Source organism: Alligator mississippiensis, chromosome 15 (genome assembly GCF_030867095.1).
Source record: "Alligator mississippiensis isolate rAllMis1 chromosome 15, rAllMis1, whole genome shotgun sequence".
Lineage (NCBI taxonomy): Eukaryota > Metazoa > Chordata > Crocodylia > Alligatoridae > Alligator > Alligator mississippiensis.
The window spans coordinates 29,862,152-29,887,075 of record NC_081838.1 but is presented as its reverse complement, the minus strand read 5'-3'; the positions used below and the strand labels follow the sequence as shown (position 1 = coordinate 29,887,075).

At 52.9% G+C, this 24,924-nt stretch overlaps 2 protein-coding genes across 4 annotated transcripts; both read left to right on the top strand.

Annotated features, from left to right (window-relative positions):
* Nucleotides 1–9,991: 9,991 nt before the first annotated feature.
* LOC102571165 (chemerin-like receptor 1) lies at nt 9,992–11,089 on the top strand. Its single transcript, XM_006262478.4, has one exon. It carries the CDS (start codon nt 9,992–9,994, stop codon nt 11,087–11,089), a length of 1,098 nt encoding a protein of 365 aa, XP_006262540.1.
* Nucleotides 11,090–14,189: 3,100 nt separating this feature from the next.
* Nucleotides 14,190–22,418, top strand: LOC132245578 (chemerin-like receptor 1). 3 transcript variants are annotated; one of them, XM_059718169.1, is made up of 2 exons: nt 14,190–16,281; nt 20,732–22,418. In XM_059718169.1, exon 2 carries the CDS (start codon nt 20,765–20,767, stop codon nt 21,791–21,793), a length of 1,029 nt encoding a protein of 342 aa, XP_059574152.1. In that variant the 5' UTR covers nt 14,190–16,281; nt 20,732–20,764; the 3' UTR covers nt 21,794–22,418. The 3 variants fall into 3 exon arrangements, with proteins under 3 accessions (XP_059574152.1, XP_059574151.1, XP_059574150.1); XM_059718168.1 differs by lacking the exon at nt 14,190–16,281 and adding an exon at nt 19,051–19,250; XM_059718167.1 differs by lacking the exon at nt 14,190–16,281 and adding an exon at nt 19,052–19,254.
* The last annotated feature ends 2,506 nt before the right edge of the window (nt 22,419–24,924 follow it).

Here is a 24,924-nt window from a genome sequence, read left to right as displayed (position 1 = left end):
TCTACGGGGTCCCGGCTGTTGGAGTGTGTAAGCGCAGAGCCAGCCACGCACTGCAGCTGACTCGGGGGCGAGACTGGGGTGGGTGTAACGGTGCTGGGGGTGGCTGGCCCTGGGAGGGGGCTGAGCGTAACAGTGCTGGGGGAGGCTGGTTCGGTGCGGGGCTGGGCTGGGTGTAGCAGCATTGGTGGTGGCTGGCTCTGGGCAGGTGTGGGTAGCTGAGCTGGCATTCCCCCACCAGCGTCTGGGGGGCAGGGGAGGGCAGGGTATAGGGACTCGGGACTTGGCGGCTGATCCCACTACTCTCTTGTGTAGCTTCCTGGCACAATAAGTTCTACTTGGGCCTGGGCTCCACCTCCGTGTGCGTGTCACTGCTGAGGTCCCTGATTTTTGGCCAACTGGGGAGCCATGTTCTTCATGGGAGGGGGAGGTCAGATTTTTCTTTAAATACTGTGTTTTCCATCCATGGAGTAGCGTGTGCACTCTTTTCACATCCCCCAGGTCCCCCATGCAACTTTTTCTCCCCTCACCCCTCAAAAACCAGCTGCTGGAAATCACAGGGTGCATTACCTCTGAGAAATATGGTAAGAGTAGTTTTTAACCACTCTGCTGAGCTGTAGGCATCTCTACGGATCCAGGCTGGAGCGGAAAGTCATCCTTAATGAGGGGAGGGTCCCTTGAGCTGCCCTTAATTAGGGGGTGGATTTGGTGGGACTTCAAGCTGGCACAACCCTCCCAGGAGCCTCATCCCCAGAGGGACCACGACCCCATGGCTACATGAGCTGCCCCTTCCCAGTTTCCTTGGGGGGGGCAGGGGGACCACATCTCACCCACCCCCTGCTCAGGCAGGGTCGTCCCTGACCTTGACTGTCCCATGCAACCTGCTGTTGGAGGTCCTATGATCTTGGGTGTATAAATGACTGGCAGGGAAGTACTGTCAAGAAGGCTCCATTTCACTGAATTCATAGATTTCATAGACATTTGGGCTGGAAGGGACCCCGGAGGATCACCGAGTCCAGCCCCCTGCCCCAGGGGCAGGAAGTCAGCAGGGCTCATAGAATCCCTGCAAACTAAATGTCCAAAAGTGTCTTGAAGGCGTTCAAAGTGGGTGCTTGAACCACCTCTGGCGGCAGTCTATTCCAAACCTTGGGGGCTCGGACAGTAAAGGAGTTCTTCCTTATGTCCAGCCTTAAACGGTAATGGAGCAGTTTGTGACTGTTTGACCTTGTCATCCCTTGAGGTGCTCTGATGAACAGACGTTCCCCCAGGTCCTGGTGAACACCCCTGATAAACTTATAGGTGGCTACCGGATCACTCCTGAGCCTGCGCTTTTCTAGACTAAAGAGTCCCATGGCTTTCAGCCTCTCATAATAAGGTCTGACCTCTGATCACATGCATGGCTCTTCTCTGGACTCTCTTAAGCTTCTCCACATCCTTTTTGAATTGTGGGGCCCAAAACTGGACGCAGTACTCCAGCTGCGGCCTCACCAAGGTTGAGTACAACGGGAGAATGACGTCCCAGGATTTGCTTGAGAAGCATCTATGGATGCAAGCCAGCATTTTGCTTGCTTTACTAGTTGCAGCATCACATTGAAGGCTCATGTCCATCTCATGGTCAATGATGACCCCCCAAGTCCCTTTCATCTGTAGTGCTAGCCAGTGTATCACTGGCGAGCCTATAAGTATGCTGCAGGTTTTTCCTCCCAAGGTGGAGAACTTTGCATTTTTCAGTGTTAACCACCATCAGGTTTTCAGCCACCCATTTCATGAACTTGTCACGGTCAGCCTGGATCAACCTCCTGTCCTCAGGTGTGGATGGTTTACACCAGAGTTTGGTGTCATCGGCAAACTTGGCCAGTCCACTTCTGATACCAATGCCCACATCATTGATGAAGATGTTAAACACTACAGGCCCTAGGACAGAGCTTTGGGAGACCCCACTGGTCACAGGGCACCAAGACAACTGGCTTCCATCAACCACCACCCTCTGGGTCCTACCGTGGAGCCAATTCCCCAACCAGAAGATCATGGTGAGGTCAAGGACGCAGTTAGCCAGTTTCACCAAGAGGTGATCATGGGATACCAGATCGAAGGCTTTTTTAAAATCAAGATATATGACATCAATCTCTTCCCCCTTGTCCCGGTGATAGGTCACCTGGTTGTAAAAGGAAATGAGACTGGTCAAGCAAGACCTACCCACAAATGGTAATCTTGTGGCTACGCCAGATGAGAGAGCTGAAATTTTTAACAAGTTATTTGCCTCTGTCTTCTTGGAAAGGGATCAGGACAGCTTTCCCATCACAGGTAGGAGCAATCTTGGGGATAGCACTGCCAGGCCTCGGGTCTGTGCAGATGTAGTTAGGGATCTGCTGAAAGGGCTGGATGTTTTTAAATCTGCAGGCCCTGATGCCCTCCACCCACAGGTGTTGAGAGAGCTGGCAGGGGTCATTACTGTGCTCTTGGCCCAGCTGTAGGAGCAATCGTGGTCCAAGTGCCCAGAGTCTGGAAACTAGCTAATGTGGTCCCCATTTATAAGAAAGGGAGAAAGGAGGACCCAGGGAACTATAGGCCCATAAGCCTCACATTGGTCTTGGCTAATTATTTCAAGCCTGGGGAAAATCCTTGAAATAATTATCAAGGATCACATGTGTGAGGGGCCGGCAGGGGCGATCATGCCCAACGGGAAATCAGCATGGGTTCATCAAAGGCAGGTCCTGCCTGACCGACCTGATTGCCTTTTATGACCAAGTAACTAAATCCCTGGATGATGGTGTTGCCATGGATATAGTCTTTCTGGACTTTAAGAAGGCCTTTGACACTGTCTCTCACCCCATTCTCATTAATAATTTGAGTGACTGCGGCATTGATGCCTCCACAGTTGGATGGGTAAAAAATTGACTGATGGGGCGCACCCAGAGAGTAGTGGTGGACGGGGTCGTACTCAACCTGGTGGGATGTAACTAGTGGGGTCCCCCAGGGCTCAGTCCTGGGGCCTTCATTCTTCAACATTTTCATCAGCAACTTGGACGAGGGGGTAGAAAACACGTCCAAGTTTGCCGATGACACCAAGATGTGGGGAGAGGGAGGCACGCTTGAAGGGAGAGAGAAGCTGCAATCAGATTTAGATAGACTACAGAACTGGGCAGATGGAAATAGGATGGGATTCAATGTAGATAAATGGAGGGTGCTGCACTTTGGGAGAAGGAATCCACAGCATACGTACAAGCTGGGGAGCTCCCCACTTATAAGTACAGAGGGGGAAAGGGATCTTGGATTCATTATTGACTCCAAGATGAACATGAGCCACCAATGCCAGACCACAGCCGGCAAAGCCAACCACACCTTGTCATGCATCCAAAGGTGCATCTCAAGCCAGTCCAGAGAGGTGATCCTCCCCCTCTACGTGACATTGGTCAGGCCACAATTGGAGTACTGCATCTAGTTCTGGGTGCCGCACTTTAAGAAGGATGTGGCCTGCCTTGAGAGGGTTCAATGGAGGGCCACCCTCTTGGTTGGAGGGCAACAGGGTGTGGCGGCCGAGTACGCGTGGGGGGCTGTGGCCAGTAGCCCGAAGCGGCAGGTGGGTACTTTTCCCCGATGGAGCGGAATTAGGCACAGAAGCGTATTGGTTAAACTAAAATTGCTTTACTTACACTGTCGATGTACACAGCGTAGGCAGAAAGTTAACTTCAGTTACAGTTGCAAACCGAGATGAGAGCTCTAGAAACCGAGGTGAGATGTCCGTGAACAACTCAATGAGCATGCAGGGCACGGGGTACGTCAGGACCGGTCGGTGACGGGGAGTCATTGGTGGGTGATCAGTCTGCCAAGTTCACTCCGAGATGTGCGCGGAGTTCTCCGACTTGGGCGGAAACTGCTTTAACTTTTATACGGCTAGCGAGCCAATTGCTAGTCGCCATGTAGAAATAATTTGTAACCAGCCAATGGGTGGTGTGCGCATTTGCATAAAGTCGGCGGGAACTTTTCTGCACCGGGGTTTTCCACTGTAGCGGAAACTCCTCCGTGCCGAGAAATTCCACTGTACCATGTCGAGAAATTTTAACGTGCTAAGAAATTCCAATGTGCCATAGGCATCTAACTACTGGGTTCTGACACAGGGCAGACCCTAGGAGGAGAGGCTGAGGGACCTGAACCTGTTCAGCCTCAGCAAGTGGAGGGGATTTGGTGGCTGCCTACAAACTCATTAGGGGAGATCAACCAATTCCCTGGCAAACTTCTGGTCAAGGTCTTGACCCTGGGTAGGGGTCTGCAGTAGACTCCCACCATAGTATCCCCTCTGCCGTGTTCCCCATGGATTTTAACCCAGAGGGTCTCAAGTCTTCCACCGTGGGTGGCAATATCGGCTTGAAGGGATGCGTAGCTTTCCTTGACATAGAGAGGTACGTCCCCGCCCCTTTTGTCCACTCGATCCCTCCTGTACAGGGTATAGCCATCTATACCCATGGTCCAGTCATGGGTGGAGTCCCACCAGGTCTCCGTTATCCCTATGACATCATAATTATTTGTGTTGAGCAGGAGGACAAGTTCCTCCTGTTTATTCCCTAAGCTCCTGGCATTGGTCACATTTAGTCCAGCCTCTTGGTCAGGGCAGGATCAGCCCTGACTAAACCATCCCAGCCATGTGTCCATCCAACCTGGTCTTGAAGGTCTCCAAGGATGGAGGCTTCACCACTTTTTTAGGTGACCTTGACAATTACTGGACCATCCTCAGAGGTGGGAGAGGCCCAGACCATTGCTAGACCGTCCTCAGGGGTAGGAAGTTCCTCCTCATCTCCAGCCTCAGTTTCCCCTCCTGCAGCTTGAGTTTGTTGCTTCTACCCTGGTCCCCCACAGCTACTGAGAAAAGTCCATCTCCTTTCTTTGTCATATTCCTCCAGGTCTTTGAAAACTATTATCAAGTCTTCTCTTTGGTCATCACTTCTCCAGACAAAGCCACCCTGATTCTTCCTGCCTCTCCTCCTTCAGGATGAAACTTGGTACGTGTCAAGCCACTTCTCTTTGTGTCAGTGCCTCCCAAATGCTCACCCACTGATTTATCGTCTCTACCTTTCCCTGCCTTGGTCAACCCTGGCTCCCAGTCAGCCACTGCATAGTTCATTTGTGTTTCTGAGAGATGGTCATGTTAGCCTGTTGCTTTCAGTTTCAGGGGTCTTCCTTCGGGACCGTGGGAAGCCTAGGACTAATTTTTGCCCCCCAACTGCAGCACCATAGGGAACCTCCTTTCCACAAAAAGTAAGAGCTGGGGGAAAACTGAGGCTGGAGATGAGGTAAGTGCTTATACCAAGGGTATGGGGGTGATGGGAGAGGACAGGCAGGCTGGGGTGCCTTGGGCTGTGCTGCACCCCAGCTCCCATCTAGGGCTCCGATCTGCACTGGAAGGGTCAGTAGAAGTAAAAAAGAAGGGTGGGAAGCACTTAGAGAGGTGTTGGAGGTGGATTCTTGTGTGGGGGTCCTGACGGGGGTCTGAGACTCCATTCAAGGCTTCTCTGGGATGCAGAGGTGCCGTGTGACCCCATGGAAGTAACAGTGAAGCCAGGCTACTGTTACCCTATGTGGCTTTTGCTCTCCCCAGCTCCCCCTGCTTATTATCAACCAACCTCAGCCCACTCCCAGGGTCTGTAGAGAACCCAGGAGTCCTGATCCACAGCTCCTGTGCTCTAACCCACTCACTCCTCCAAGCTGGGACCAGGTGTCTGGGCTTCCAGCCCCCCTGCTCTAATCCACCAGACTCCACTCCCTCCCCAGAGCGAGGGATAGAACCCAGGTGCCTGGGCAACCATTTGGGGCTTTGGGAGGGGAGGGGAGGGAGGGGTGTGTTTGGTTAGCGCAGTGGGGTAGAGAGACATGATGCCTGGGTTTTCTTCCCAGACCTGGAGAGAGTGATGCGGCTGAAACTGGTAAAAGAAACAACACTGGAACCTGGGCCTTATGACTGTCCCCACTATCCCAGCATCCCATTATATGACCTACCGAGCATCGGATCCCTGATTTTCAGTCATAGGTTCATAGATTGTGGGGCTGGAAGGGACCTCGCAGATCATCGGATCCAGTCCCGTCCCCGTCCCGCCCCCCACCCCCGCTCTAGGCAGGAGGACAACTGGGGTTAGGTGAGCCCAGCAAGGTGACTGTCCAGTCTCCTCTTGAAAACCTCCAGGGTAGGTGACTGCACCACCTCTGGTGGGAGCTTATTCCAGTCTGTACACCCTGACTGTAAAGGAGTTTTTCCTGGTATTAAGCCTGAAGTGTTCTTCCAGGAATTTATATCCATTGGTCCTGGTCTTCTCCAGGAGTGCCCTAGTGAACAGTTGTTCACTGAGCTCCTGATGCTCTCCTCTGATACAGTGATAAGCCACTATCAAGTCCCCTCTCAACCTTCTCTTTGTTAGGCTAAAGAGGCCCAGGTCCCTCAGCCTTTCCTCGTATGGCTTGCCTTGCAAGTCCTTGATCATGCAGGTGGCTCTTTTCTGGACCCTCTCAAGTTTTTCCACATTCTTATTGAAGTGCGGCACGCAGAACTGGATGCAGTACTCCAGCTGCGGTCTCACCAGTTCTGAGTACAATGGAAGTATCACTTCCTTAGTTTTACATGAGATGCATCGGTTGATGCATGCCAGCATGTTATTCGCCCTGCTAGCCTCTACATTGCATTGACGGCTCATGTTCATGTGATGGTCAATCATTACACCTAGGTCCCTTCCAGCTGTGGTGCAAGTCAGGCTGTCACCTCCAAGCTTGTATGTATATTGAAAGTATACCACCACTGGCCGCTTCATGCCAGGATGACACACATCCATTCATGAGAACTCTCTGGGTCCTACCCTGTAGCCCGTTTCCCACCCAATGAACCATAGAGCAGCTGATCCCACAATCCTCCAGTTTTTCCACAGGGATATCATGGGATACAAGATCAAAAGTCTTTTGGAAGTCTCAGTATATAACATCTACCTTGTCTCCCATGTCCAGGTGGTGAGATACCAATCTCATCTCCTACGACCAAGTAAAACAAGACCAATCCACGACAAAGCTATGCTGACTGTCATTCAAAATCTTACCTTCCACAAGTGTATTGCACATGGATTCTTTAATGAGGTTTTCCAGGTTTTTCCCTGGGATGGAAGTTAGGCTGATTGGCCTATAGTTGCCCGGGTCCTCCCTCTTCCCCCTTCTTGAAGATGGGTACAATGTTGGTCCTCTTCCAATCCTCAGGGATCTCCCCCAAGTTCCACAAATTCTGAAAGAGCTTTGCCAGGGGTTCTCTGATGACCTCAGCCAGCTCCATCAGCACTCTCGGGTGAAGCCCATCTGGTCCCACTGACTTATAAATGTCTAGCTTTTCTAGCTGGTATTGCACCAGCTCAGCATCCACAGTGGGGAGGCTGTCAGTCCCGGCATGTCCTCTATGAGCCTTATCTCGCTTGACTTTCCCCATGCTCTGGTGAAATACGGAAGCAAAGTGGGCATTCAGGAGTTCAGTTTTTTCCTGAATGTCAGGTACCAGCTGTCCCAAGGTGTTAAGCAGGGGTCCCACACTTCCATTTGTTTTCCTTCTACTGCTTACATGCCTAAAGAAGGACTTCTTATTGTCCTCGACTCCTGTGGCTAACCTAATCTCAGTCACTACCTTGGCTTTCCTGATCACTTCCCTACAAGTGCTGGCCACTAAAGTATAGTCCTCCTTGAGGACTGTCCCTAGCTTCCACTGTGAGTATACCTCTTTTTTTTCATAAGGACATGGCAGATGTGGATATGAAGGCCTATCAGGAGGTGGAATCCAGTTGCTATGATGTCATCATCGTGGTCTGCAACTGGTTCCGATCTGGCCATGCCCAGGAGATCCAGAGGATGAAGAAGATGCTCTATCTCGTGCATGCCAAAATGTATCAAGTCATAGAGAATGGAAAAAAAAAAACACTCCCTATTCTCTTGCCCTTCTGCCGTTGGTGGCTTCTCCTGGGCATGGAGCTCTGATTTCACAGTCCCTACCCCCAGGTTGTTTCGACCTCAAATACAAATAAGGGCTCCTGGCTTCTGCTTCCACCTCCATTGAGACAACATGGCCATGGGCCCTTTGTGTGTTTGGGAAGCCTGTCCCATGAGATGACACATTTCAGCATGGGCACTCCCTGCTGTAAGCCCTAGAGCCACTGATGCTGGGGTATGGAGCAGCAAGGGGTCCGTGGATCCAACGGGGTACTCTGCAGTAGTGATGAACACCCAAATTAGTTCTGCTGCCCTCACATTTCTGTAACGACACCAGCTAACAGGGGAAGGACTGATAAGCGGCTGCAGTGTGGGGGGGAGGGGTGGGGGGAGGTGTTGTGGGGTGATGGGTTCCTGTTGGCTGGGCTGTGACATCTGTTCTGTTTTGCATTTCTAGAACAGATGAGATAACAGGCCTGGTGGAGGAAGATAATGGAAGTGGGGGAAGGGTGATAGCAGCATCTGGCCACTGGGGTATTGGAGGCTGATAAGGAGGAATTCCTGACCATGAGGGTGTCCAGCAGGGGGGGCAGGCTTCCCAGAGAGATGGTGGGGTCTCTATCCTTGGAGATCTTCAAGAGCAGGTTGGATGAATGCTTGGTTTGGGATGGTTTAGTTGGAGCTGATCATGCCCTGAGATGCAACCTCCTGGGGTCCCTTCACACCCATGGTCCTATGATGTAGGCAGGGAGGATGATTGAAAGAAGTAGCTCTTACAACCATGAGGTCATGGTCCCTCCAACATGACCATCCCTGTAACCTCATCTCCAACCAACCCTGTCTCCTCCATCTGCTCTTGCAGTCTCACTCAGGTGCCACCAGACCTGACCATGCCTTGAGCAGAAGCTGGCCTTGATGCCACCTCCTGAGGTCCCTTCCAGCCCGATGTTCCCGTGATCCTCTAGGAGCAGGTGAATGAACCTGGACGTTGTCATGCATGTGGCTTGGATGACCAAGGGCACACAGCTAGTGTGTGGGTCTGTAGCTCAGTTTGACCCATCCTGCCTTGAGCTGTGTGAGAATTAGCTGCAGCTGCTGGTTTCTAGCAAGGGCGTATGGCTGTGATCTATTCCTTGATGGTCCATCCTGGGACCTAGGTCAGTTAGCTTGAGGGAAAGTGACCCTGAGGTACGTATCACTTGAGGTCTGTGGCTTCTCTTGGCCACTTCCCTGTTCTGTCACTCACGTAAGCCCCGATTAAAGCAGGAAATGAAAGCGCTGAGGTCATTGTCCTGGAGTCTGTTCTTAGGACTGCATCTCTAAACCCCAGTGCCTCTCTGGGACATTTCTCCAGCAGGTTCCTGCCCTGGACATGGTGCACTGTGCATCTAGGATCTCTCTGCAAGCTATTTAGTGTCCTGATACCCAGGTAAGAAAACCATGGGTCTGCCCTGAACCCGTCTGATCCCATTCTCTCTTTCTGGGGTGGGGATGGAACCCAGGAGTCCCGGCTCCCCTCACCAAGCTGGGGTACAACAGAGGAACCCCCCCCCCCCCCACACACACTCACCCACCCAGCTCTGACCCATTAGACTCCTATACCCCCCCCAAAAAAAAAATTAGGAATAGAAGATGGGTGTCTGGGCTCCCAACCTCTCCTATGCTACTTCTCTCTAAGGCTATGCTCCCTTCCCAGAGCTGGGAGAGGACCCAGGCATCCAGGCTCCCATCCCACCTTGCTCCAATTCATTTGACCTCAACTCTGTTCCTGGAGCTGGAGGTGGAACCCAGAAGTCCTGATTTTACAGCTTCTCCTACTCAAACCTATGGGCCTCCAATACTCCCCTGTCAAAGCTGGGAGAGAACCCAGGTGTCTGGGCTCCCAGCTCCCCCATCTCTCATCCCCCAGACCTTGCTCTTCTCCCAGAGCAGGGTGTGAACCAATGTGTCCAGGCTCCCAGCTCTTAGCCTCTAGACTCTACTTCACTCCCTGAGCTCCTCACCCTGGAAGTGAAATTAGATCTGGGTTCCTATGTGACAGGCTGCTGGGACAATGATGGAGGGGAACTCGTCCTTCTTGTTCAACTCCACCTCTACATACCTGAACATCTCCATTTCCTCGGCCTACCCCAATGCCTACAAGAACCAGGAAGACATCACCACACAGATGCAAAGGAAATCGGTAATCTTTGCCATCCTCTACATGCTGGGCTTCCTACTGGGAATAACTGGGAATGGTTTGGTCATCTTTGTGATCGGCTTCCGGATGCCAAAGACTGTGGTCACCATCTGGTATCTCAACCTGGCCGTGGCTGACTTTGCCTTCACCTTGTTCCTCCTTGTTGAGGTGGTTTATTCTGCCCTGGGTTTCCACTGGGCCCTTGGGCTGGTGCTATGCAAGATGTATGGGGCCATTACCTACCTCAACCTCTATGCCAGTGTCTTCTTCCTCACACTCATCAGTGCTGACCGCTGCGTCTCTGTGTGTCTCCCCATCTGGGCTCTCCAGCACCGCTGCCCCCACCGGGCTTCTCTGGTGGCTTTGGTTGTGTGGTTAGTGGCCGTAGCTCTGAGCATCCCATCTCTGGTTTTCCGGGACATTAAGACCAACTTGAACTCAGGGAGAGAAATCATTTCTTGCTATGAAAACTACATTCTTGTTTATGGTTCTTCTCCAGAGGAGGAGGACAGGCTATGGACATGCCGGGAGCAGGCGATGGTTCTCACCAGCTTTGTGGTTGGCTTTCTGGTGCCTTTCATCCTCATCTTGAGCTTCTATGGGGTCTTGGCAGCTGCTATGAAGAGAAGCCACTTGACCCGGTCTTCCAGGCCTTTCAAGATCATGGTAGCAGTGGTGGTCACTTTCTTCATCTCCTGGTTCCCCTTGCACATTGCTCGGCTTCTTGCCCTCGCAGGCCACTACGAAAAGCCAGGGGTGCAACATTTTTTTGAGGTGGCTGTGCCCTTAGCCTACCTCAGCAGCTGCCTCAACCCGCTGCTCTATGCCTTCATGGGAGGCGGCTGCCGGGACATGCTCCAACACTCCATACTGGCCACCTTCCATACAGCTTTTGAGGAGGACTTAGGTCAGAACTCCCCATCTCGCACTGGGGACTCAGGGATCCACCTGGAGCAGGCATCACACATCTGAGCAGGAAGTAGTGGCTCTCTTGGAATGCAGGGAGAACTCGGGCATCTAGACGGGAACACATCTGGGGGTGGAGGGAGGCAGTCACAACTCTCACTTTGATGCCTGCCCCACCCAATGTCCAGTAGAGACAGTGACATTTCTACTCGGGCAGTGTGGTGGGCCAGTAGGAGGTGCTTCTGCATTGAGCCACCCACCTCACTGCGCCTGACCACTTTCCAGGCTCCAAGTGCCCTCCCTGGGGTGCCTCACGTCTGGCCCACCCCTTCCCTGGAGCACACCTGCTAGCCTGGGATTCCTGTTGCCACCATCCAAGGCTCTGGACTCAATTGTGGCTCTGCGCACCTTGGAAAACACAGACCTGATTGTCCAATGAGTACTAGACCCAATACAGGCACTTGGGGCACTTCCCCAAGTCTGGGGCTTATTAGGAAAGTCTCCCTTAGTCCACAGACCTAAGGGGCCTCCTCAGCATAATTTAGACCCCACCTCAATAAGTTTCCCACACCGGTCACAAAGGAGAACTTTATTGATTACAGAGGGTAGGGTGAAAATGGGGTAAAAGTAGAGCAGTATCATAGAAATATCAGAGGAATCCCATAGAGCAAACTAGAATGGTTGAGGTAGCCTTTTGATCTCGCATCTGAGTTACTGTAAGCTACATATCTAGTCTGATCTCGAGTAGCTTACTCACACGCATCATCCAGAGGTGGTTGGAGTTTTCCTCTGGAGGCAGGGCACTGTTTGAGCATGCGGTTATGAGGAGGGAGCCTGTTTCAGATTTACCTGGGTGACCACATGGCTAATGGCTGCCTTCTTCCTGGCCCGGGCCTTTAAATAACCTCTCTGACCTCAGCAGCCCGGTCCAATCGAAGCTGCCAGTGCCGGCCACAAGCCAACCAATCTAAAAAAGCATCACTGGCTACCTGGGCCGGTGAGCGGGGCTTTTCCCTCTCCCCTCCCCCAGGTGACCAAAGAATCCACCTCCGAGGCACCAGGCTTTTGTCATGTAAGCAGGGAGGAAGATCCCCGCCCTGAGGAATTCAACACCAGCCTGTCACGCTGGCAGAGACACATTTCTGGAGAGGGGCACCGACGGTGGCATTTCTGCCACAGGCAGCACTGAGGGGGGTCTACTGATTTCCCATTTTATTATAGCTTACCCAATCCCTGCTAATATTTTTATTCTGTAGGTGTTAATGCCACCCCCACCCTTTGAATAATCTTGATGTTCCACTAATCATGCTCTTCATTCTTCTGCCCTGTTGCTCTCTGTTGGCCACTTCCAGTAATGTCTCTCTTCTATTCCGTAGCCCTTCATACCTGTTTTTACTTGTACCTAAATACCTTGATGCAGGGGTGGACCTATCTGATGCAGGCATGGTGATGATGGACAGTGACATATTGGAGGCATTGTCAAGAAGGCGAGGCTTTGTTTTCCTGATTTCTGACTAAGTGACAGACATTTAATTAAACTAACTTTTGGGTAAACAAAATGATTTCTCTGGACTATTTTGGCCCAGGTAGTCATTGGGTTTTTTTTAAGCCTTTCATATACGAAGCTAGTGAAGTTGTGCCCATTCCAGCAAGGTCTGTGGTTGGTTTTTTCTAAAACAAAACTGGACTGAGGCAGGGCCAGGCTCTGGAAATCTCAGTAGAGTTTGAAATGCTCTTTAATTGGAGGAAAAGATGCATTGTGTTTTTACATATGGTAAAAGGGGCTTGAAGAAGCATCAAAACCCTATATCCACCCAGGATCCTGGCCCCCAAGACCCCACTCCCCCTCCACAGAACCCAGGCATCCGAGCTCCCAAATCCCCTTTCTCCAACCCCCGCTCCTCCCCATCCACACTCCTCCCCAAGAGCTGGATAGAGAACCCAGGTGTCTGGGATCCCAACTTCCCATACTGTAATCCACCAGTGCCTTCTCCTCTCCTGTAGCTGGGGAGAAAACTTGGGCATCTTAGCCCCCTCCTCCAGCCCCACATGCCTCACTTCTCTCCCAGAGCTGGGATTAAACCCAAATGTCTAGGCTTCAGGCACCCATGTTTTAATACCCCAAGCCCCACACTTTCCCCCTGGACTGTGGGGAAAGCCCAGGTATCTGGCCTGCCAGCAGCCCCAGGTCCCAGCTCCCAGTCCCCTCCCAGAGATATGGAGAAATGGTATTGGTGTTTATGGAGCTAGGGTTGGAAAGCTCAGACCCAGACACCTGGCATCTCTCCAGCTCTGGGAGTTCAGTGTGGGGTGTGGGGGTTGCAGCAGGGGGGCCTGGGAGCCCAGACACCTTGGTTCTCTCCCAGGTTTGGGAGAGAGATGGGATCTAGTGGATCAGAGGAAGGGGCTTGAGACTCGGGACTACTGGGTTGGTGTCACTTCTGGGAAGTGGGGGCTGGGGGGAAATCTCCCAGGACCCTTGGGTTCTCCTGAGTGGAGTGGGAATTTCTGGGTTCATGGGGAGAGGGGTTGGAGGCGAGGTTGGGAGCCAGGACCCCTGGGTTCTGCCTCCAGCTCTAGGCTAGGAAGTGCGGTGAGGCTGGGAGGCAGGATGCCTGCTTCCTTCCCCTTCCTCCCCCCACCCAGGATGCCTGCGTCCCTCCCTTCCTCCCCCAGCCTTTCAGATTGCCTGGGTCCATACCGCCCTCCTCCCTGCCTCGGACCCCTGGGCTCTTTTCCAGGCCAGTAGCTGTGAAAGGCAGCAGCTTGTCTTAAGCGTGGCCTTCTGCTGTCCCCTAGTGGCTGCCCCGGGGAATACTGCTTGGGCACCTCGGGGTGGACGGATTCCCCCTACCGGGCACCCGGTCTCCACTGTTCTGCGCCCCCCCCCCTCCCATCTCTCCCTGATTGGGAAAGGGAAAGAGATGGGGGGCGAGGAGCCCAGACACCCGGCCTCTATCCCAGCCTTAGGAGGGAAATGGGCCCTGGCGGTTTGGTAGGGAGGGGTCCGGGAGCCCGGGCTCCTGGGTTCTCTCCAGTTGTGGGAGGGACTGGGGACTGGGGCAGGGGGGATGCAGGGCTCCTGGGAGCCGGGAATCCTGGGTTCTCTCCCTGTGCTGGCAGCTGGTAGGTCATTACTGCTGCCCCAACGTCCCCGGCCCTGCTCGAGGACCTCCAGCCCCTGTCCATCTGCCCTGGCCTTGTCCAGTGGCTGTGTCCATGGTGCTGAAGGCAGCATCCAAAGCAGCTGGATCCCAGGAGCACTGGGACAGCAGGGCTGGAAAGGACCCACTGGAGATTTATTAGGATCATGGTGTTTGAAGGGATCTCCCAGGATTGTGGGAACAGTGGCGCTTGAAGGGGTCCAGCAGGGATCTCCCAGCATCGTGGGGACTGCTGGGCTGGAAGGAATATCACAGGGATCCACAGGATCATGGAGACAATGAGGGTGGAAGGTATATCCCATATCCTAGGAATCTACGGGGATCATGAGAACTGACAGGCTGAAAGGGATATCACAGGGATCTACCAGGATCATGGGGACAGAGGAGTTGGAAGAAACGCACCAGGGATCTCCCAGGATCATGATGACCATGAGGCTGGAGGGGGTATCACAGGGATCTACGAGGATCACGGTGACAGGGGCCAGAAGAGATCTACCAGGGACCCACAGGATCATGGGGACAGTGGAGCTGGAAGGGATCTCCCCGTCACGGGTGATTTCCCCACACACTCAGACCAGGTCATGGCATGCCCAGGCTCCACAGGGGCTCACGTGCGTGGTGCTCTTGTCTGTGGCCACCAAAGAGCAACAGGGCTTGGCCATGAGCTGAGAGCCTGGATGCCTGTTTCTTTTGCCCCCTAAGCAAAGCCACAGTGCATGTGGTTAGCAAGGTGGTTTCCTCTGCGCTCCAGAGTTCTTGCCACTCCCTGCCCACTTCCTGCCCCAGAAGCATCTCCCCACCAATAAGGACCTCCTCTCCTCTCCCCTCCCCAACTTGGTTCATGACAGGAAACTAGGCCACCTCCAACCTCTCCCCTTTCCCCCTCCCACTACCCTCAGGGTTATAAAAGTCCCTGGTCCCTATGCACCACTCAGGTCCACCCAGCTTGGGGTAGCTTAGGCCAGAGGCCAGAAGGTCCTTTTGCATCCTTGTCTTCCTCACGTTTCCGGCAGCTCTATGGTGTAGGTGAGCAAGTGTCAGCTTCTGGGTGGGGTTTGGGAGACTTTTGCAGTGGGAGCAGATGAAACTAGGATGGAGTATTGGTGGATGAATGGACTGTGGGTGGGTCAAGGTTGGATGGATGGATGGATGGATGGATGGATGGAAAGTCTGAGGATAGATGGGTAGGTGGGTGTATATGGGGATGGATGAAGTGTGGGGTTGGTGGATGGATGGAGGGGAGTATCTGGGGATGGATGGTGGGTAGATGGATGGAGGAAATGTGGAAAGGGATGGGTAGATAGACAGGTACTTGGCTGTATATGGCTAAATGTGGTATTTAGGGATGAGGTTATAGATAGAGAGGATGTGCAAGTGGATGGGTAGATTGATATACGTGTATATGAGGATGGGTAGATGGATGGAGAGATGGATGGGGTATGGGGGCATGGATGGATGGAGGGTATGAGTGGGAAGGAATGCAGAGATAGAAAGGTATGTGGGTGTATATGGGGATAGATAGATGGAGAAACTATATAGGGATGGATAGGTAGAGGGGCAGCAGCATTAAAAATGGACCCACCTGAAGGAATAGGAAGGGCTGCCCTGCAGAGGGACACCAAAGAGACAGAGCACGAAGAGACAGAGTTTGCCCCAGTAGGGATACCGTTTGCCCTGGTGGCGACTGAAGCCGCTTTGAAGGTAACTCTCTTGGAAGTGGGAAGGGTGATGTAACCCCAGCAGGGTTAGAATGAGAGACAGTAGCAACAGGCCAAGAAGAGCCCTGGCCTGGGATTGGCTGAGAGGCTTGGTTAAAAGAGGGGAGCAGTTTTCCCGGGAAGAGAACGAAGGAGAGAGGGGCGGTGAGAGACAGGCTGGAGACCAGGGAAAGGATCTCCCCACGGCCATCCCTCCGAGAGCTCCTGGCAGAGTCCTGCAGAAGTAGCAGCAAGAAGCATTGGAGAAGAGCGCTGCACTGTGTCCTGTTCTCCCTCCCTTCTCCTCGGAGCCGCACCGGGGCAGGACAAGAGAGGAGCTGCCTGTGAGGAGACTCCAAGCCTGGGAAAACCCTCCTGCAAGCCCCTGTGTGGCTGGGTGAGTGCAGCAGGGGAGAGGGATGCAGGGCCAGGGCAAGAGGCTGGAGACTGCCCAGGTTTTTCCCCTGTGAGTGGGAAGGCACTGGGAAGGGGCTGCATTTCCTGGGTGCTGTGAGGCTGTGCTGGGCAGGGGAAACTGTTACAACCTGCAACCCAGACACTGCTCCCTGCTGAGCCAGGACCGGGGTCTGGGCAGGAATCAGCTCCCTTGCAGGGACTGCTGGGGAGGAGCCACCGCCTGCTGCACCAACACTCCCGGAGCTTGTGCGAGGATCACCAGCACCAGGGACCACCTTCAGATCCTGTGCAGGGACACAGACAGTCCTAGTCCCTGAGTCGCCCCACCAGGAGCAGTGCACATGGGGTCCTCAGCACTCACTGTACGAGTTATAGACTGTGTAAATAAGTTATTGATGGTTTATTACTTGGAGCATCAATGTATTTATATATTGGTTCCTTATTTATCATGGGTAATTTGCATACCTTTGTCTAGTGTAAAGTCTATCCAAGAAGCATTAACCCTCAAGCCACCATCACCAGGTCGTGCAGTGTAACATTTGTTCTATTGTATTGGTTATATGTTACCTTGTAAATAGTTGAATCCTGTAAATAGTTTTATAACAGTCTGCAAGGTTGTTTAATTGTAAGGGGAGGCTCTCCGCTTGGGGACCCTGCAGCAGCTACCCAGGGAGCTGAGCGGGGCCACTGGCTACTGGGTACCCACTATTCAGGTGAGAGCGCGAGTAGTATCACGCTCACAGTTACAGAGGGTTTGAGGTGGAAGGATGGATAGATGTTGGTGTATGTTGGGATGAGTGGATGGAGGGAATGTATGGGAAGGGGTGAAGGGATAGAAAGGTACATGGGGATAGATGGGTAGAAAGGGTGTGGGATGGAGGAATGTGTAGATATCAGCGTATATACAGACAGATGGTTAGATGGATGGATAGAGGGTGTAAGTATGGATGCATGAATGGATGGATAGAAGAAGCACAAGGGAGATATCCATCCATCCATCCACCCATCCATTCATCCGTGCATCCATCCATGGTCATAGATGGATGGGCAGGGTGTGTGGGGATGGACTGATGGATAAATGGGGGATATAGCAAGATCCATGGAGAGATGCATGGATGGATAGAGGAGGGATGTGAGGAGATGGATGGAAGGTGTAGGATGGATGGACGGAGGAGATCTCTCCCTGCCCTGCAGAGCAAGTGGTGGCTGGGGGTGAGAGCTGGGAGCTTGGTTGCCTGGGTGCTATCTGCAGGCTGAGGGGAGTGGGGTGTGGGTGGATCAGGGAGAGCAGGAGCCCGGACACCTGGGTTCTCTCCCCGGGCCGGGGGCTGTGGGCTTGGAGCAGACTCTGCCTCAGGTGCGACTGGTGAACTCTGGGGCAGGTGGGGCAGGTGGACCATCACACTGTATCATCCAGTTTCACATCTTTTAAAATTTTATTTTATCTGTTCAGTTTTTGTTTGGTTATGACAACAATGCTATAAAGCACAACATAGGTTGTTTATGTTTCTCAAAACTATAACCTCCCCCCAGCTTCCTGGCTCCCAGCCAGAGTGCCCAGCCAGTTGCAAACTTCTCCATGCCCTCAGCACCCAGCCAGCTTCGTCTCCTGCCCCGCTTCCCGCCCTGTGCCCAGGCCCCTGCAAGCACCACTCACCTCACAGGCTCCAGAAGGAAAGCGAGCTGAAGACTAGCATTGGATGACTGAGGGCGTCAGGCCCCACCCTTTCCCCTCCGGGCAGGGTTGTGGTTTCCCATGGGTTCCTGGGAAACTGGTCTTTGCCCAGGCCGGGGCATCAGAAGAGGCACCCCACTGCCTGCTTAAACAAGTGGTTATTGCCATCCATTCAAACTGTTCAGGTGTTTCTACTGCTCATGTGCCACTTGGGCAGTAAGGAGCTCACCCCAAGGTGCTTACTGCACATACACAACTTGTTGTTGTGTATGCGTAGTGGGCGAGTATAATCATTGATTATGTTACAAACAGATGTAGGCAAGAAATAAATACGATCACTTGTGTTTACATTGTTAATTCCACTGGTGCTGTTTTGGATCCTTCCAATTAACGATACTATTACTTTTATTTAATTGTTTAGCTGATGCAGTTTTTGTGTGTTGAAACTAGTGGGGAGGTACCAAACACGCCCTATTGGCCATCCGCCCTGCCTTACACCTCTCCCCACTGGGCTGGTGGATGTCTCTGGTCATGTTCATCCCCTGCCAGTCAGGCACACTCCCTTCACACCATGCTCAGTGTCTCCAAAATATCTTCTTCTTCCCTGGGGCAGGGTAGGAGCCACTGAGGCTTCGCCCTTTCTACCTCCACCCTCATTGAGCACCCCATCTCCAGCCTTCCTGGACCTCCAGCAGGTGCCCAGCTCCGTTCCCACACACCCAGAATCCTTGGGGAGGAGAGACAACAGCCTGCCAGGCATCCCACCTTTTCTGGAAGCCTGGAGTCAGGCTTGAGGTACCTTCCGGGCTGCTGAAGGGAACCCAAGCCTCCGGGCTCACCCACCCTGACTAGCTGCCTAAGAAGATTGGGAGGGACTCCTGGCGCCTGCATTCCCTCCAGCCCCTGGCCCTCATTCCCCTCCCAGAGAACCCAGGCGTCCAGGCTCCCAGCCCCCTCAGCTCTCACAACCTCCCCCTGACCCTACTCTGCTCCCAAAGAACCCAGGCATCCAGGCTTCCAGTCTCACTGCTGTTACCCAGGACCCCACTTACCTTCCAGAATTGGGGCAGAAACCAGGCGTCGGGCTCCCAGCCCCTGCCCCTGCCTGCTGGGTTACAATCCCCAGCTGTGTGCCTCTTGGGTTACTTCACTCCTGTTTCCTGTCTCAAGGGGCTGTGGAGTGGAAAAATAAAACTGTTCTTCCTGTGTTGGCCAATCTTCAGCCTCCCAGGAACTCAGAGCCCAGTGCGAGCAGAGAGGACCAGGGGCACCTAGTAGGTAATGGCTGAGGGCAAGGGGGCTCTGGACACCGGGGTTCTCTCCCCACTCTGGGAGGGGAGTGAGGGCTGGGGGGTTAGAGGAAGTGGGGCTGGGAGCCTGGACACCTGGGTTTTCCCTTGTGGGGGGCGGGCTGCGGAGTGTGAGCAAGGGGAGCCTGGGAGCCTGGAAGCCTGGGTTGTCTCCAGCTCTGGGAGGGGTGTGGGGACTGGGGGGAGAGAGCAGGGATCCAGGACACCTGGGTTCTCTCCTACATCAGGTCAGGGAATAGGGACTCCATGGGCTAAAGGTGCCAGAGACCTGGGTCCTATGACAGCTCAGAGGGGGGAGAAGGTATGGGGGGCAGGCCTTATAGGGCATGAGACTGGTGGGATAGGAACCCCTGGGTCCTATACCAGCTCTGGGAGGGCAGAGGTCTGGTGAGGTAGAGCACGGTGCTCGGACACCTGGGTTCTCTCTGAGATTGGGCAGGGGAGTGGCACCTGTTTGGGCAAAGCAGAGTGGGGCTAGGATCCTGGATGCCCTCAGCTCTGGGAAGTGAATAGGGCTTGGTGAGTGCTCCCTAGAGTGAGGCAGCACAGACACCTGGGTCCTATTCTCATGGGGCCGTGGCTGAAAAGGTAAAGCTATTCACGTTGCCTCCTTCGCAAAAGAGGAACTGCTGGCTGGTTGGGCTGAGCTGGCCCCTACTTCCCCTCCTCTGCCTCTCCCCCTTCACACCACAGCTGCTTTCTAACTGCCAGTTCTCACACCCCACCCCGAGCAAGGGGAGAACCCAAGTGTCCTGGCACCCAACCCTCCCCCTTCACCTGGGCCTGCACCTGGATGCAGATCTCAGATGTCCCATACTCAAGTTACTTGCTGAGGTATGGAGGATGGGGCTGAAGATATTGTGACCCGCAGGCATGGAAGGATCAAGCAACCATCTCTCAAGCTCAGTACAAAGGGCTGAGAACCCAGGTGTCCTGTTTTCCCATAGCCAATGGACATAGAAAACCTGGAGGCTCCTGGCTAGAGGGTCTTGCCCCTCTGCTCAGTCTGACACCTTGATGGGTTGGACCCCCATGGACCTGGGAGGCCTTCACTTGCCTTTGGAGTGGAGAACATGGATCCCTGGAGGGGATTTGAACGTGTGCCTTCCTGGCCTGGCAGGGGCAGGACCTGGGTGGAGGCCTCAGCCCCCAGCTTGACCAAGGGCAAGTCCAACAGTGGTGTTCATGGCTTGGCAATGGGTATGATCACTGAGTGAGAAATGGATCCTTAGGCTGGCCACCCTGCTGTCTGGTTTGCTTCAGAAGGTACTGTGCCTTCCTGGAGCAGGGGGCTGGAGCAGGGGGCTGCACTAGGGGGCTGGACTAGGGGGCTGTGCCTTCCTGGAGCAGGGGGCTGGGCCCCCCTGAGGGACCTACTATCCCCAAATTTCTATGATGCCCCCTTGGGGCCTGGAGACATGTGGTGAACAATCCGTCTTCTTCAGGTGAGGACAGAGCCAGGGACAGCTCCCACCGGCATGGAGACCTCAAGCCCTACAAGCTCCCCAGGCACTGGCAACCATGACAAGCTTACGAGGGGCATTCATATCTTCAGCATGATCATCTACAGCATTGCCTTCCTGCTGGGTGTGACGGGAAATGGGCTGGTGATTTGGGTCACAGGCTTCCACATGAAGCGAACAGTCAACACTGTGTGGTTCCTCAACTTGGCCATCGCGGATTTTATCTTCACCTTCTTCCTCCCCTTGAACATCACCAGCATAGCTATGAACTTCCACTGGCCATTTGGGAGAGCCCTCTGCAAACTCAACGGGGGATTGGCTTCCCTCAACCTTTATGCCAGTGTCTTCTTCCTCACGGTCATCAGCCTGGACCGTTGTGTCTGCGTGGTGTCTCCTGTGTGGACACAGAACCATCGTCAGCCCCGCCTAGCCTCACTTGTGGCCTTGGGCATCTGGATCCTGTCCTTGATCCTTTGCATTCCCTACTGGTACTTCCGGGAGATAGATCACGATGACTCCAAGAATGTCACCTACTGCTATAAGGAGTTTGACACAACTGGTGAGGAGGCCACGGAGGAGGAGTGGAAGTGGGTGAGCACCTCCAACAGCCGAGCCACAGTCATCAGCCGCTTCATCTTTAGCTTCATCATCCCCTTCTACATCATTGTCATCTGCTACGGGGTCATTGTGGTCAAGCTCCTCACCAGCCAACTGGCACTCTCCAGCAAGCCCTTCAAGATCATTGCTGTGGTGATCGTGGTCTTCTTCCTCTGCTGGTTCCCCTTACATGTCTTCTCCTTCCTTGAGATGGATGACCTGCCTAAGTTTAGGACAGCCGTCCACATCGGCATGCCATTGGTTTCCAGCCTGGCCTTCGTCAACAGCTGCCTCAACCCCATCCTCTACGTTTTCATGGCTCATGACTTCAAAGAGAAGCTACGACACTCACTGTTCTTGGCCTTTGAGAAGGCCTTCACTGAGGATGCCCCCATAGTGGCTGTCCAGACTCAGTCCACCATGAAGTCAGACTCCCAGGCCTTATAGACTCCTCCTCCAGGCCTCTCCCATTCCCACTATCTCTGGAGTAGGAAGAGAAGTTGTCAACCAATAGACCTTCTCCTGCAGCTTCATCTCCATGGAGATAGTAACAGTGGCCTGGTAGGAATTGTCCTAGGTCTCATCCTTGCTTTTCCAGGAAGAAACTTTGGTGTTGAACCTTTTCAGTTGACCAATGGGCTCCATCTGAATGCTGATGGAATTTCTTACTACTATTGGATGTTTCTTCCAGCCCCAGCCCTTTCAAGCTACTTCCAGCCTCTACATATGCCCCTTTGATGTTATTCCAATGTTTTGTTCACTAGTTTGATGAGACCCCCATGTTCTGTATTAGGTGAAGTGATTTCCATATTTCCTGACATATGACCTGCAACTGTCCCTCAAAATTAGCTACTCGTGGTGCATTTGCTTGCATATTTCATGGGCTTTACTGGCCAATGGTTTCTCATGTAATGACCCATCCTGGGATCAGCCCCATCAGAGGTGTATTCTACCAGGCAAAGGAACTTTGTGGAGAAGCCTCTTTGGAAGCCTTGTTTCCTTTTTCCTTGAGATGGGTTTGGGATCCATTAAGTCTTGTTAACTGTTGATGGAATGAAAGCAGTCAATAACAGTGAGTTTCTGATGGATGTCTGTTCATGCAACCAAGTGGCTAAGACAATAAGGAAGGTGCAGGGAATCCATAGTTATGGGGATGGGGATGCCTGGATCCCAATGACTCACAGTCCTTGCCTCTTATCAGCCCTAAATCATTGGCCAGCTGGGATGAGTCCAGATAGCCACACCCCTCAGCCTCCCAGTTGGCTGGGTAGGGTCATCCGTGCTCCCATTACAACCCAGTTGGGCCAATCCCCCAACACCATCCAAGTCTCAGCAGCCAAGGAGTCACTTCCCCTTTTTCAGTTTTAGGGAAAACGCAGGGAATTCCCATTACCCGTGGTGATTGCTTATTGGTGTCTGGAGCAGACTCAGGGAGGAACCCAAGCATCCAGGTCCCTCCAGCATTAGTCAGAAGCCAAATCAGGCTTCCTCTTCTTCTCTGAGCAGAAGAGTTTTAGGAGACACCAAGGAAAAGAGGGAGGAGATGATGCAAGTGGGGAAGTGAGAGAGAATCTCCATGCCATGGTCTTGGCCATATGTTGCTCAGTCACATGGGTCTCAGCAATGTAACAGACCATAGGATCATGGGGAATTTGAGCTACAAGGAACCTTATGAGGTTACATCTAGTGCAGCCCCTTGCTCACAGCAGGATCACCCCTAACTCAACAATCCCAGCCATGTGTCCATCCAACCTGCTCATCAAGATCTCTAAGGATGCAGATTCCACCACATCTCTAGGTAATCTGGTCCACTTCAGGGAGTTCCTTCCCATCTCCTGCCTCAGTTTCCCCTGCTGCAGCTTGAAGCCCTGTTGCTCCAAGTCCTGTCCCCTATGGTCATAGAGAAAAGCCCATCTCCATCCTCTCTGTCATTGCCTTTCAGGGATTGGAAGACCGCAATCCAATCCCCACCTCAGTCTTCTCTTCTCTTCTCCACATTCAGTGACCCTAGTTCTTTCAGCCTGGCTTCATCAATTGTCCCTTTCAAAGCATGGTGGAAACTCTTCTCCTACTGAAAGGTGCCCACATCTGCAAGAAGGCAACTTGGAGTGGAAGGGTGGAGGGAGGTGTAATATGGGGAGACCCTTGTCTCATCAGCCCTGTTGCTTCCAGGGATCAGTGAAGTTGTGCTACAGGTGATCTGATACCTGGCTACTCAGCCCAGTCTCTGGGTGATTTTTTTCATGTTTTAGATGGTTGTTGTGAGGGGGTTTGGACAAGGACAGATCCTCAGAGGTCAAAAATGGATTGTACCAACTGTGGTCTCAGCAGAGGTGAGGGATTCATGATGGAGTCATCTCCAGGTGTCAGCTGACTTGTTCTTCTCCATGAATCTAATGGACCCTGTTAGACCCCGACTCCATGCAGCACCCAACAACTAGAAAGACAATGGTCCAATTGCCCATGGATCCTGTTGCTCATTAGCCAGAGCAGAGCAGGGAGCAAACACAGCACACATTGCTCGCAACAGCTTTTTGGGTACTAAATGGGTACTGTGCATCAGTTTTTCACCAGTCCCATGGGACAACCCTGCCCACTGCGAGACAGGGAGGCCCGAGTGAGGGAGATTACTTACCATCCATCAAAGCTGACCTTGTAAAGGAACACCTTGAGAGGATGGATACCTTCAAGTCAGCCGGTCCTGACCATTTACACCCAAGGGTACTCAAAGAGCTGGCAGGAATCATAGCTCAACCCCTGGCATGGATCTTTGAGCACTCTTGGTGCTCTGGTGAAGTGCCCAACAATCGGAAGAAGGCCAATGTGGTGCCTATCTTCAAAAAAGGGTGGAAAGTCGATCCAGCAAGCTACAGACACACCAAACTGTCCTTTATCCTGGGCAAGGTCTTGTAAAAGATTATCAAAGAGGCCATCCTATACAGGCTAGCTGACAGCAATATCCTGAGGGATACCCAGCATGGGTTTGTTGTGGGTAGGTCTTGCTTGACCAATCTCATTTCCATTTATGACCAGGTGACCAGTTGACCTGTCACCTGGACAAGGGGGAAGAGATTGATGTTGTATATCTTGACTTTTAAAAAGCCTTCAGTCCGGTATCCCATGATCACCTCTTGGCAAACCTGGCTAACTGCGGCCTCAACCTCACCACGATCCGCTGGCTGGGGAATTAGCTCCATGGCAGGAACCAGAGGGTGGTGGTTGATGGAAGTCAATCGTCGTGGTGCCCAGTAACCAGTGGGGTCCCTCAGGGCTCTGTCCTGGGGCCCTTACTTTTTAACATCTTCATTAATAAGGTAGACCATGGTGTCAGAAGTGGGCTGGTCAAGTTCGCCAATGACACCAAACTCTGGGGTAAAGCATCCACACCTGAGGACAGGAGGGTGATCCAGCCAGATCTTGAAAGGCTCAGGAAATGGGCGGATGAGAACCTGACGGTGTTTAACACCGAAAAATGCAAGGTTCTTCACCTTGGAAGGAAAAACCTGCAGCATTTTTCTAGGCTCGGCAGTGCTACGCTGGTTAGCACTATGCATGAAAGGGACTTGGGGGTCATGATT